The sequence below is a fragment of the Chrysochloris asiatica genome, unplaced genomic scaffold, assembly GCF_000296735.1.
Source record: "Chrysochloris asiatica unplaced genomic scaffold, ChrAsi1.0 scaffold00021, whole genome shotgun sequence".
Classification (NCBI taxonomy): domain Eukaryota; kingdom Metazoa; phylum Chordata; class Mammalia; order Afrosoricida; family Chrysochloridae; genus Chrysochloris; species Chrysochloris asiatica.
Window position 1 is genome coordinate 24,314,193 of NW_006408539.1, and position 14,585 is coordinate 24,328,777.

A 14,585-nucleotide genomic window follows, 5' to 3' on the forward strand; every position below is an offset into this window, starting at 1 on the left:
GGTTCTGCTATTTTGTTTGTCCTTTTCTTTTCCTTCATCTCTCTCCATTTCCTAGGTTGTTTTTTTTTTAATTTTCCTATGTTCCTTTTTGTTGGGAGTGGCTGAACCGAAGGTCTCAGACTTGGGGGCAGTGTAATGAAAGGATTACAACTAAACAGTTGTGGTCCAGAAAAGGGGGCTGCTCTCAGGTCAGGCTGCCCTGAGGAACTTGCAAATTCTGCCTCAGGGAACAAGGAATTTGTAACATCTTTTCTTGTATGCAGCCATGACTTTCAGTTTAGTCTGCAAAAAGATCTCACTAACCTATCTCTGTTTCCCAGCAACTACATTCTTCTGATAAAGTCCTGTTTACTGCTTGCTTACGCCAAAAGTTTTTTGGAATCTTTTCCCTGCCCCCAGCTCTCTCCTTGGATTTGTGTATATAATAAACCAGCTGAATGTAAGACGGTGTCACAGGATCTCCATCAGAGTGCTGTGTCCCACCTGGTCCCAACTTTGTGAGATTTCATTTTGTGTCTTGTGTCAGCTGTGGCACCTTTTCTATTGATCTCCCTTCCCTTTCCTCATCTTTCTTTATCCTCAATTCCTTTTATCATACTTACATCTTTTTCATTTCTTCTTCCCTCTTCCTAGTTTTGTCTATTAAGGTGTTTTTTTCTTAAAATCTTTATTTTCTCTCTAATCTTTCTTCTTTTTAACTTTAATAGTCGACATAAAAAGCCAATGTAAGTCTCTTTTATATGTATCTGCGCAGGTGACAAAGCCAAGGCCAAGTCTGGTAGGCCATCTCTCCAGTACGCCGAGTCCTCTGTGACATCATGAACATGTACTCGACCAAGGGGGACACTCTGCCCGTGCTTCCCACATCTCGCTCACCTACACAGGCGCTCCAGGATGTGGGCCTGTTGGAGGGCATCTGCAGTGTCCCTTGGAGCAATCACCAAGAGGTTGTCTAAGAGGCTGCACATGGCCGAGAGCAGGGAGGGAGTGACCCAGACGTGCTGTGTCGGCAGAAGTGCTGAGAAGGAGGAGTCACGAGGTGGCTGTGGTGAAGTCATCGCACGCTGGCCTATTATTGAAAGGAAGCATAAAAAGGATTTCCACTTCATATGCCTGGTGGGTATGCTCAGGACTCACAGGGTCTCGGATTCAGAGGGAAGTTCCTAAACATCAAAGAGGCAATTGGGGAACTCCCTAGCTGTTAGCACTCCTGGACCCCGAACCCTGGGGTTTATGCTCCTCCTCCTGTCCCTCATCTCCACCATACACGTGTACGCACCCAAGTGTACGTGCACACAGGTACACATGCCTGTCCTGGGAGAGAGGAAAAGCAAACATGGTGTGCGAGCCAACCATTCAGACAGGAAGAACAATTACAATCCTTGCTCTGAAACCCCAGGGGGCCAGAAGTGTTTCAGAATTTAAACCCCTTCAGGATTTTAGAAGAACAATAAAGTACATATACCATACATTAATTAACGGCCCACTGGGGTTGTGGGAAACACCTCGTAATGAAATAAATGTTCTGGAGAGTGCAGCCTAAAAACTTAGGGGCAAGTTTTACTACTGAATGAGTTTTAAGAAAAGGTTCCCTACCAGAGAAGTCTGGCCTTTAGAACTGAAGACAGTGGAGGATGAACACCCCTCACCAGCTCAGCTGGGGGTTGTAAACACGAAGGCCAATTAGCTGCTAGGCTTTCTTGAAGACCTTCACGTATAATTTATTTTTTAAAGAAAACTTCCATTTTAAATGCATTTAGATGTAGAGAAAACACAGCTATGATCCAGAATTGATGATGATTTCTGGGGATTTCTGGCACAGATAAGTTGACAAGACCACTAAGAATTCCCCAATACCTTCACTACCGTTGTTGTTGAGTGCTTTTGAATCGGTTCCAATTCAGACTGAGCCTGTATATGGTTTCTGAGGAGCAGCTGGTGAGTTTGAACTGCTGGCCTTGTGGTTCACAGCGACACTGAGTTGGAGTGTTTATCCTATGACGCCACAGCATGATCCCACACCTTCACTAAGACCCCCTAAATATTTACCTATGACCACATTTTATCAACTGCTACCCCTTACATCTCTTTTTCTGAACTATCTGTAAGTTGTGAACATAATGTCCCTTTAGCCCTGACTTTTTGAAAAACAAGAACTTTCTCTTTTATAAACACAGTGTTGTTGCTGCTAAGTGCTGCTAAGTTGGTTCTGCCTCATGTTAACCCTGAAGAGTTTCTGAGGCTATGCATCTTTACAGGAGCAGAAAGCCTCACCTTTCTCCTGATAAGTGGTTAGTGGGCTCAAACCCCCAAGCTCATGGTTCACAGTCCAGCACTTACTGTACACAGTTACTGTGCTCCCATAACCATATTGGTGGCAGGGGCTGTGGAATCAGTCCCACCTCATAGTGCCCCTGTATATAGCTTCTGAGGCTAGCTGGTACCTTCAAACTGCTGACCTTGAGGTTAGTAGCTCAACTCATAACCCACTGCGTTACCAGGGTTCCTTCATATTCAAAGTTGTTGCTGTTCGTAAGTACCATATATCAAGCTGGTTCCAACTTATATCAACCATGTATAGAGTTTCCGAGGACCAACTAGTAAGCTTGAACTGCCAACCACACAGTTCAAACCAACCAGCAGTACCAGAGTATCAAAATCAGGACATTAACTTTTATGCAGTAATATTATCTAATCTGCAAGCTTTTTTCTCATAAAACAATTTAATAATCACTCCATTTTGTTTGTAATTAAATGGAACGTGGCCTAAGACAATACTGATTGACCAGAGTCTTCATTTTCCACGTGCATGGCTGTGGTAATTGTATTTTCCCAAAAGAGGGGTTAAAATAAAAAATTAAGCTAGCTAATATCCATCAGTTCCCAGTTTCCCAATTCATACTCCACATGCCCATGCTTGGAGAACTAGGTGAGAACCAAACCAGCTTATTGATCCGGTGGTCCAATTCCCATTTATTAGTTAAGAGCATCTGCTGTATGAAATTGCTAATATATTTATTCTGATCATGAGTTACCCATTATTTAATTAATCTGTTCTTATCTGGATAATTCATTTCAAAGTATCTGCCTGGACCAACAGGCTGTCTTTTTCTTTTTCTTTTTAGAAAGTCGGCCTCAGAGAATACCTGGAACCACAAAGCAGTCACGTGTGGCTTCGGCTGTGAGTGTAGCTGACGGCAGCAGGGTCTGAACCTCAGTGCTCCCCATGGAAGGCGTCACCTGTAAACCCGCAAAGGAAATCCTTCACTCGCTCATGAAACACAACAGCGAAGAGGTAACACAAGCAATGTTCCCGCAAGACTTCCTCCTTAAATGAGACCCATAAATAACAAAATTATGCTAGGATAACTTAAAAAACCCCGTCTTGAGAATTGTAAGAATTTTTTGAATGTCATTTCTACTTCTACTTCTGTGAGCTGCTACAAAGGAACGAAGTTTGAATTGAAAGTCCACTTTGGATTTTAAAGTTCTTGTTTACAGTTCTTTTGAGTATGGGAAGTGCCCTGGAGATGGCACTGACTCATAACATCCTTGTATAGGGTTTCTGAGGAATGGCTGGTGAGTTTGAACTGCCGACCTTGCAGTTCAATCCAACTTTGCAGTCTAGCTCATTAACCCAGAGTGCCACACCAGCACTCCTTTGATATGGGTTGTTGTTGTTGCTGTTAAGTGCCATTGACTCGGTTCCAACTCACAGTGACCCCAGTCTAGGCCTTCTGAGGAGCAGTTGATGAGTTTGAACAGCAGACCTTACAGTTCAAACCAACAACACGGTCCAGTGCTTAGCCTACAGTGCTACACCAGGATGGTCTATTGTCTCTCACTGACCAAGTGCTTAAAAAGCTCAGATATAGTTGCTGTTGTTGTTGTGACATGCCATTGAGTCGGTTCCAACTCATAGTGACCTTGTATAAGGTTTCCAAGGATCGGCTAGTGAGCTTGAACCACCGCCCTTGTGGTTCAAAGCGACCTTGCAGTCTAGCACATTAACCAGCTAGCTATAATTCATTGTGATCTTGAGATATTTTGTATTTTCTGAATGGTAATAAAGCTTTCTTTTTAAGTGTCTCAAATGGCCCACACAAATTAAAAACACACACACATACAGAAACTCACTGCCGTCACATGGACGCCACTCAGTGACCCTAGAGTGCAGAACAGAAACATCACGTGGGCGCCATTCACAGCAACTCCACAGACAGAGTAAAGCATCAGGTGGTCACAACTCACAGTGACCCTAGAGTGCAGAACAGACCTGCTCCTTGCTGTTTCCAAGGCTGTAAATCTTTACACGAGCAGACAGTCTTAACTGTCTCCCAGAGAGCTTTTGGTGGGTTTGACCTGCCGACCTTCAGGTTAGCAGTCCAGTGCTTAACCTACTGCCCCAACAAGGATCCTTTTCAAATCTTAATAGTTCCTATGAAAAAATTACTTCAGTAATTTCCATATCTGTACCCACATCAAAACAACTGTAAAAACAAAACCATAAATAAGCACTATGTTGACAGTTTACTTCCAAGAATAAATTTTGAAAACCGTAAATGAGACAGAAATCCTGTAGAAAGTGGATACAATTTCCCTCACGGGTTTGGAGACAGCAGACTGTGCAGCCTGCCAACACTGGACTGGTGTAGGCAGACGACAGGCAGGGTACCTCCCGTGTGAGAAGAGCTCATCTAGACAGGACGTCTGTTTAGAGAACACGCCCCTTCCACACCTGCTGACCTCCACACACACCACAGAAGGGTCTCCCACACCTGCTGGTCCCCACACACACCGCAGAAGCAGGCAGCCTGACTCTGAAATCGCGACGCCCAGGATCTAACTGACAAGAGTATGAATGTTCACAAAGCTCAAAGTCGGGCACACTCCGTTTCAGAAGTTTACACATTTTTGGGCCGTCTGCCTGCTTTGTAACTTTCTCTTGTGCGTTGGGTGAAGGTTTACAGGGCAGATCAGGTTTTCCAGAAGAATGGCTCTACCTGTAGAATTTAATTAGAAACATTTCAATATACACAAAAATTAGTGCAAAATCTAGTGGGGGTGGGTGGGAAAAGAAATAATGTTAGTTACTCTATCTAGTAACTGTTATCAGAGTAATATTTACAAAATACAAAACCAGTGATGCACACCAAATACAGCTACTGTATCTTTACCTGCCATTGTATTCACTCCAAAGCTACAAACTGAAAATCATAAAAACTTCAATCCTAAGTATTTCTGATCATCACTATTTAAGTTTATGAAGGATTAGTATTAAATTTATGTTAAAAAATATACATGCTTGCATTGTGCTGCAGTCCTATCTACGGTCTGCAATCACAGGCAACTCACACTTGAGAATGGACTGCCAGATGCCATATTTATTGCAATGGTCCCTAGTAAGAGAAACGCACCACTTTATGACGTCAGCTTTTTAAGACGAGTCACGGTGCCTCTGCCTCTGACACTGTGTTGAATGTGTAACTTAGCATTTGGCTTAAAGTGCTGATGATGCAACAAAAAAAAAGATTATGGTGGGGAAAAAAGTGGAACTAATAAAGGGACCAGAGAGAGCTGAAGACCACCAGAGACTGGAAAAGCATTAGGCTACCGCCGCCTGCCTGGTGTGGCGCTGTGGGTTAATGCATCAGACTGCAAAGCCGTTTGAACTGCAAGGTCGGTGATTCAAGCTCACCAGCTGCTCCTTGGAAGCCCTATACAGGGTCATTATGGGTCGGAATCGATTCGACAGCACTTGACAACAACAGCAACCGCCTGCCAAAGACTGGACAATTTGAAAGGATACACTGGGACTAGAGTAACGTGTGAAAGGCTCTACCCCAGAGCAAGCTACAGTAATTACTAAGCAATGCAGAACTTTCATTATTTACTGTGTGGGAAAGGCTACTGATACGTTGGTTAGAGTGTCAAAATCAGCATCATATACTTGCCCAATAGCCTGACTATAGTGCAAGAGAAACCTGCAAGTCTTATCAAAGATCTAAAAGCTGTGAGTACAGGAAGTGAAGGGGACGCAGAGGAAAAACGGGCTGCAAGCAGGGTTGGGTCAATGGTTTCAGAGCCAGGGCCAATTTGCATCACATTAAAGTACCAGGTGGGGTAGTCAGTGCTTTACTTGAAATGCTGGGGGGGACAAACACCTGAGAGGGGAGGCCATTTCCAGACCATGGACTGCCTGCGGATGAGCCTGGCATCCCTGGTGGGAAATACGTTTAGAACAAGTAGTAACAATGAACTGAAAGATCTGGAGGGGCCCCAATAGCCATCGTCTGTAACTCCCAGCCAGCAACTGGGCTGTCCAGTCGGTTCCAACTCATAGACCCTGTGTGGAATTCCCAAGGAGCAACGGATGAGTCTGAACCACCGACCTCGCAGTCCAGCGCTCATCCTGCAGTGACTCTCGGCACATGGAAAGGAACCCTGGTCGCGCAGTGGTCATGTTAGGCTGCTAACCAAAAGGTCACCAGTTTCAATCTACAAGTTTTTCCTGTAAAGAATTACTGCCTCAGAAGCCCCTATACAGGGTCGCTATGAAATTGGAACCAACGCCACAGCACACAACCACCACCACCACCAGACAAATGGGAGATGCTGGAAGCCCACCAAGGGGACTGGAGAGCTTACTGATGACGGAAATAAGGCACTTAGCACCTCTATGGGGGTGGGATGATGCAAGTAACATCCATGGAACCCTAAAGTGGGATTGGCCAGTTTTGTCCTACTGCGAGGCTTAAACTCAGCCATCTAAAGGCAATAAAAGGGGCTCTTTCTGCCATCAATAAAGAAGTCAGGAGTACAATGTGTCCTCTGAACCTGAGAGCCCTGCACGGAAACTCCTGGATCTAGGACACAGAGCTGTGACACCAGAGACGGCGAGCTAGGAGGAGGAGAAGCAGTAACAGCAAAACCAGGAGAACAGAGCGGTGAGCTTCCAGGCCCATGGAGTGACAAAGCTGAGTGCCTTCAGGCAGGGGACCAGGTGTGCCCACCTACGGTGCTAAAGCTGAGCACCTTCGGGCTGAGGCTCAATGGTAGAGTGGGCCATCCACGGGCAGAGCTACAAGAGCTCTGTGACACGTGCCTTAGCACGGCAGAGGCTAAGTGGCGATGGGGCATTGCCATGCCCACAGGCTTTCCTGTGAAGAGGTTGTCCTGATGGAAAACCTCTATCTGAGTCGTTTCTGATCCTGAATTCTAACCTGTTACTCTGGGAGCGTGGAGTCCTGGTGTGGTACTGTGGGTTAATGTGCTGCACTGCAAGGTCGCTTTGAACCGCAATGTTGGTGGTTCAAGCTCACCAGCCACTCTTCGGAAATCCTATATGGGGTCACTATGAGTCAGTACCGACTCGACGGCACTTAACAACAACAACAACAACAACAACAACAACAACTTCAGTAGTTCAGTGGTTACAAGTCAGTCTGCTACCCTAAAAGTCAGCAGTTTGAAACTACCAGCTGTTCCATGGGAGAAAGATGAGGCTTTCTGCTCCTGTAAAGATTTACTGCCTCGGAAACCCTGTACAGGGTCATTATGAATCAGATTCGACTCCATAAAACTCAACCACCATTTCACCCAAGAAACCCCAGAATCATGAGCATTGTGTGTGAGTTGTATGTGACCACTGCGATGAGCTATCAAACCCAGCAGAGAGGAAGTGAGTGCATGGTGACCAACTTCAGCTAGACATCAGTGACCATGATGTTGTAGAACTCACCAATGAAGACCCTAGGAACTAGAGCAGTGGTGGAGGAATATGACCAGGATCTAAAAGCTCCAGAAGAGAAAACATGTGGATGAAAGAATGAGCTGGGGTCTCTCGTCTCTTTGAAGCAGGAGGGAACGTAACAAGACCAATATTCTCATACAAAGAGGGTCACCAGCTAGTGATGGGAATGACAAAGTGAAGAGGAATGGCATCATTCATCATCAAAAAGAATATTTCAGGATCCGCCCCACAGTACAGTGCTCTTGGTGACCGGATACCTATAAGAGACACCAGCTAGTGATGGGAATGACAAAGTGAAGAGGAATGGCATCATTCATCATCAAAAAGAATATTTCAGGATCCACCCCACAGTACAGTGCTCTTGGTGACCGGATACCTATAAGAGACACCAGCTAACATCACTATTCAATTTATGCACCAACCAATGATGAAAAAAATGAAAGATTTTGACAAACTTCAGCAGTCTGAAATTGATCAAACATGCAATCAAGATGCATTGATAATGACTGTTGATTGGAATGGGAAAGTTGGAAACAAACAAGGATCGTTAGTTGGTAAATATGGCTTTGGTGACAAAAACAATGCCAGAGATCATCACATTGTAGACCAATGACTTATTTGTTAGAAATACTTTTTTTTTTTTCAAAAAACATAAACAGTAACTATACACATGGACCTCAGCAGATGAAATACACAAGAATTAAATCGACAACTGTTGAAAGAGACAATAGATCATTAGTCAGAACAAGGCTAGGGACCAACTGCAGAAACGACCACCCACTGCTCATATTCAAGTTGTCACTGAAGCTAAAGAAAATGGAAATATGTCCACAAGAGCCAAACTATGATCTTGTGTATATTACACCTGCATTTAGAGACTACCTTAAGAACAGATGTGGTACACTGTACAGTAATGACAAAGAGTAGAGGATTTGTGGGAAGACATCAAGAACATCTCATATGAAGAAAGCAAAATACTATTTAAGAGACAGGAAGAAAGAAAACACTCAATGGAGGTCAGAAGATATTCTGAAACTTGCTCTTATTAGCTAAAGCAAATGGAGCAAATGATGAAACAAATAATTATAAAAGGGCAACTTGAGAGACAATACAAAATATTATAATGAAATGTGCAAAGACCTGAAGTTAGGAAAACAAATGGGTAGAACACACCTGCCTGTCTCAAGGTGAAAAACTGAAGAAACAAATGCAAGAATACGGAAAGATTCTGTGAGCAAAATACTGACTGACGAAAGTAGGCTACACAGAGGTACTGAACCGAGGACCAGTGGACGATCAATCATTTTTAGCATATGAGCAAGAACTGACAGTTCTGAAGGAACAAGTACAAGTTGCAATAAAGCAGTGGTAAAAAAAAAAAAAGGGGGGGGGGCAGGTATTAACAAAATGCTCATTGAGCTGTTTCAATGAATGGCTGCAATACTGGAAGAGCTGCCATGCTTTGTCAAGAAATTGGAACAGCTACCTGGTCACCAACTGGAAGAGACCCACAAACAAGTACAGAAAGGTGACCCTGTGGAAAGTCACCATACAGTAACATTATCATCACATGCAAGTAACATTTTGGTGAAGATCATTCAAAAAAAGTTGTAGCACTATAGTGAGGAGGTAGTACTAGGGAGAATCCTGCTGACACCAGACACTTCTTGGCTGAGAGCAGAAAATGCCAGAAATATGTTAACTTGTGCTTCACCGACTATGCAAAGACATTTGACTGTGTGGATCACAACAAATTATGGATAACACAATGGAGAATGGAAGTCCAGAATACTTAATTGTGCTCATGTAGAACCTGTAGATCAAGAGGCAGTTGTTCAAACAGAACAAGGGGACACTGAATGGCTTAGAATCAGGAAAGCTGTGTGTCAGGGTTGCATTCTTTCACCTGATTCAATCTGTAGGCTGAGCAAATGTCCAAGAACCTGGACTTTATGAAGAAGAAAGTAGCATTATGATGAGAGGGAGACTCCTTAACAAACTGCGATATACAGATGATAAAACCTAGCATGCTGAAAGTGAAACACTTACTGAAGAAGATCAAAGACTACAACCTTCAGTAAAGATCGCACCTTAACATAAACAAAACAAAAATCCTCGCTACTGAGCCAATACGCACCTATCCTGATAACTGGGGAAGAGCTTGAAATTGTCAGGCAATTAATTTTACTTGGATCCACCATCAATGCCCATGGAAGCAGTCATCAAGAAATCAAATGACGTACTGTACTGGGAAAATGTGCTACAAAAGACCTCTTTAAAGTGTTAAAAGGCATGTGACTTTGAGGAATACAGTGCAAGCCATTTCAATCACCTTATATGAATGTGAAAGCCAGACAATGAACAGAGAAGCCTGGACAGAAACAGATGCATTTGAAGTTTCATGTTGGTGAAGAATATTAAATGTACCACAGACTGCCAGAAGACCAAACAAATCTGTATTGGAATAGGTAGAGCCGGTGTGTTCCTTAGAAGCCAGGATGATGTGACTTCTTCTCACATACTTTGGACATGTTATCAGGGGGGTCAATCTCTGGAGAAGGACATCATGCTTGGTAAAGAAGAGGGTCAGTGAAGATGAGGAAGATCCCCAAGAAGATGGACTGACATAGTGGCTTCAACAATGGACTCAAAGACAGCAATGATTGTGAGGATGGCCCAGGATCAAGCAGTGTATCCTTCTGTCAGATGTAGGTTATAACCAACTTGATAATATGTTAGTAACCTAACAATAACAACAACTTCCGATAAGATTTGTATTTTATGATAAAAGATTGAAGTAATTACTATTTATTGAGTACCTACTATACACAAATGGAGTACTGGTGTGTTTCAGTAGGAAAAGGCACTGGACTGCTAACTTCAAGGTCAGCGGTTCAGTCTCACCAGCTTCTCCTTTAAAGTCCTATATAAGGTCACTACGAGTCAAAACCAACTCCGTAGCCCTTAACAACAACAATAACAATACACAAATAAGTAAAGAACATACAAAGATTTCTAGGCTAATCAAACAAGGTAACCCAAGATTTTCTCTTTCACTACATATTGATGTTGTGCTTTTATGAACTAAATTGTCAGTTATTACAATTCATTTGATACTTGGTATTATTATTTCTTTTAATTAGAGAAAGATACACTTTATCACTAACTTGGAAAGGGAAGTATGACATTTGCTGAAATTGGGATAGTTATGCCCCTACTTGTCCAAATAAAGGTCATTTAAGAATTAAACACAATCTCTTTTACATTAAAAAAATAGTTCTTAAAACCATTTGTAGCAAAAAATATGTCTCCTAAGAAACTGTAGGAGGTAATCTTATGTCAGTATGATTATTTATTCTTCCATGTTTTCCTATATTTTTGCTCAGAGGGGTTCAAACCATTGTCTTCCTAATAGATCCTACAACACAGTAATTATCCCAAAGATTCTAATACCCAAAATAGCATTTTCCAGTTGAGAATAAACCATTTTGTAGGCTTGTAAAACTACTGAAATCTAAAATCAGATCATTATTTAGAAATACTTAATACTTCAAACATTTTAGAACAAAGTAATTTATCAAAGGATGGGGGGGATAGGAAGCATCAGGCAGGTAAGCAAACACTTCATGTATTTCAGAAAATCATGAGCCGCTTCAATCTGCTGCACGAACTTTAACATGTTTTTAACATCATTACCACCACGCCTAACTCACCTGAGTAGGTCAATGTGCTCCAAAAATTTCAGGGTGACCAAGCATTATTTTATCATCAGAGATGTGTTCTCGTCTATGGTTATTAAGACACATCCAGAATCCTTTGTACTTCTGGTCCTATCACAGGGAAAGGGAAAGGAGACTGGCATCTGTCAGCTCAAAGGACAGACTCAGGATAGTAGGTGGCAATCCAGTGAAGTGAGGCCAACGTGAATTCAAATCCTACCTCTGAGACACGCACAGGTGGTGTACACAGTGAATGAAGCGACTGAAGTGAGCACCTAGCAGGGATCAGCACACACCGCTCTGTAAATCCTAACCTGCCCTCTCCAGTATCTGGGTTTACATTTCTCAGATCAGACATGAAATACTCAGGCGTTCCCTGCCAAGTACCGTTGTTTCCGAGGTGGACAGAGAGACTGGATCTTGATCTGCACCGGACAGCGTAGATGGAGTCCTCCAGAACTTGAATGAGTCATCTAAACCTGTGACGGCGGGAAGACGGTTAACACGGGCACTCTACTGGTACAATTCATAGAAGAGACTCATAAACCGATACCCATCAAAAACTAAAGGAAAAGGCTGACCCAATTTTCATGATTCTTAATTTACATATGAAGTTCGTGTCACAGGTTTTATATATATGAGTGAGCATGCATACAAACAGACTTTGCTGAAATTTACTCTAGTAATCCATCCAGCCTGCCAGCTCACACACTCGAGTGAGCAGAAGACTCAGAGAGTGCTTACAAAGGCAACCCTTGAGTCTTATTACCACAGACCTAATTCCCTCCTTGGGTGAGAGGCATGATTTTACATTTCTAACAAGCTCACAAGAGCTTCTACTGCTATGGGATGAAGGGTCAAACTGAGTCACACTGACCCGGGATTTCCAAACAGTAAGACAGGGCATTTTCCTAACAGGGACATTTATTTAGAGTATTTACATACTTCGTCAAATATTGTTTTCCTCTAATTCCTCGAAAAACTGAACAGAAAAGTCAATCATAAAATTTTCTAAAATTTGACGAAGTTTCAACAAGTATCTGGAAAAATGAAATGAAAAGATAGTGGATTTTTCACGAAGGATCTACCCTATCCCCTCAATACTCAGGATTGATAGTGACAGGCAACTTAGACATTGGCTACCTAAAATGGGGAGGGGAAGGGGCAGTTATTAAGGCACAAGAGTGGCTGACTTGCAAGGTTTCAGAGCAAGAGGGGAACGACAGAATCCCCACTGAATAGTTTTCATCTTGTTTAGATGGATCTGGTGAAAAGGAGATGGGGATAGGATTCTTTTGATTCAACAGTAATTATTATCATGACTACTTGCAACTGTCACAACTGTAAAGGTAGAAGTTTTGTAACGAAAAGGGAAGAGTAGTTAATTTTACAATCCAGGAACAGAGGACCCTTAGGACCATCAAGAGGGAAGAGTATGAATAGAACATGGGATCCTAACCACAGAAGCAGTGACACCAGAGACGGAGGCAGACGCGATGGCATGGAGAGAGAGAGAAGCTGAAGACTCTAGACTCATGAAAAGAGAAAGGCTGTGGGCTGGCAGCCAGGTGGCAGGCTTGCAGATTGTACGGTTGTTTAAACAATTATATATTCTTGAGTGTTTGTATATACATCATAAAAATAACCCAAAACAAACAAACAAAAAATCCACAGAGGGTACAGAGGCAAATACTGTTAACCGATGGCAAATGGCAGGGATTGTATTCATTGCAATGAAACAAAATAACAATAGGATGAGTGCAAAACTGATGTTCTGCCATGTAAACTATCACTCAACTCACAATACACAATAAAAACTTTTTAAAATAAACAATCTTTGGTATGGGTTGTACACAAAACAAAATTCCTCACCATTGGAACACTAAAGGATGTCAAGATGAAGGGAGAAAAGATTGAAGTTTTCAAGGCTTCATTTGCTTACCTCAACCATCAACTCTCTTGGAAGCATCAGTCAAGAAATCAAATGTCGCACTGCCATATGCCTATCTGCCCTATCTGCTGCACAAGATCTCCAAAGTGTTCAGGAGCGAAGAGCTCAGTTCGAGGACTACAATGCACCTGACCCAAGCCAATCAAACTGGATGACAAACACTCACCTATCAAAAAGCAGTAGGTCCCTGGGAGCCATCAAGGTAAGTGGTCGGGTCCCCGCAGGGCAAACCCCCTTCCACAACTAAAACTAAAGAGCAATACCCGAGCAGGCATGTGGTCTGACTGGTGACCACACTGGTCACCAATACGGGGAAGTGGGGTAAGAACAGCAATGAAGTTGTGAGCTAACTTCGATCACGTTCTTCAATAGACTCCTGTGAACCCAGATTGAGACCTGGATGGCCAGCAGTACGGCAAGACCTGAGGACTCCTGGGCCCAGAGACAGTGACATGGCCACAGAGGACTAGAGCAGAGAGTGAAGCATCCAGCTGATATGAAGTGAGGGGAGATGCACAAGAACACCCACACTTGCAGATAGTACCCACTTGACCTGGCTTCAATGGCTGATCAGAACTCAACTAGAGGATGAAAGAAGAGGGAAAAAAGGGTAATCTGCTACAATTTGATGAACTTGACCTATACTTATGGATGCAGGAGCTCAAAAGAGGGAATAAATCTTTATAATGAGGATCATTCTCACCCCCTCGGTACTCAGGGTTGACAGAGATGGGCAACTTAGACACTGGCTACCCAAAAGGAGGAGGAAGGGGCTACAAAGGCAAGAAGTGACTGGCTTACCAGCTTTCAAGATGGAGCCTAGTTCCAGGGGGGGTGGGGGAAGGTAGAATCTCCACTGAGTGGTTTCCAATCTGCATGGACGGGGCTAATGAAAGGAGATGGGGATAAGACTCTTGTGGTACAACAGTGAATGAATAATTGCTATCAGGACTGTCTGTGAGGGTCGGAAATGTAAAGGTAGATGTTTTGTAACAAAAGGACGGGAGTGGTTGATTTTGCAGTCCAGGAGTGGAGGTCACTGGGACCATCAAGGGAGAGGAGTGGAGTGCGGGACCCTACCCAGAGACACAGTGACATCACAGATGGAGGCAGAGATGATGATGTGGAGAGATGGAGCAGCTGGGGACTCTGGACTCAGGGA

At 43.2% G+C, this 14,585-nt stretch overlaps 1 protein-coding gene across 1 annotated transcript in view; it reads right to left on the reverse strand.

The window, feature by feature from the left end:
* The window catches only part of RTTN (rotatin), a 162,450-nt gene that overhangs the window by 38,207 nt on the left and 109,658 nt on the right, over window positions 1-14,585 (reverse strand). Inside the window, exons 34-36 of the mRNA XM_006837552.1 lie at window positions 11,860-11,951; window positions 3,147-3,240; window positions 877-1,069 (exon numbers count right to left, since the gene is read on the reverse strand). Coding sequence (XP_006837615.1) covers window positions 877-1,069; window positions 3,147-3,240; window positions 11,860-11,951 — 379 coding nt within the window. The remainder of the gene's footprint in view (window positions 1-876; window positions 1,070-3,146; window positions 3,241-11,859; window positions 11,952-14,585) is intronic.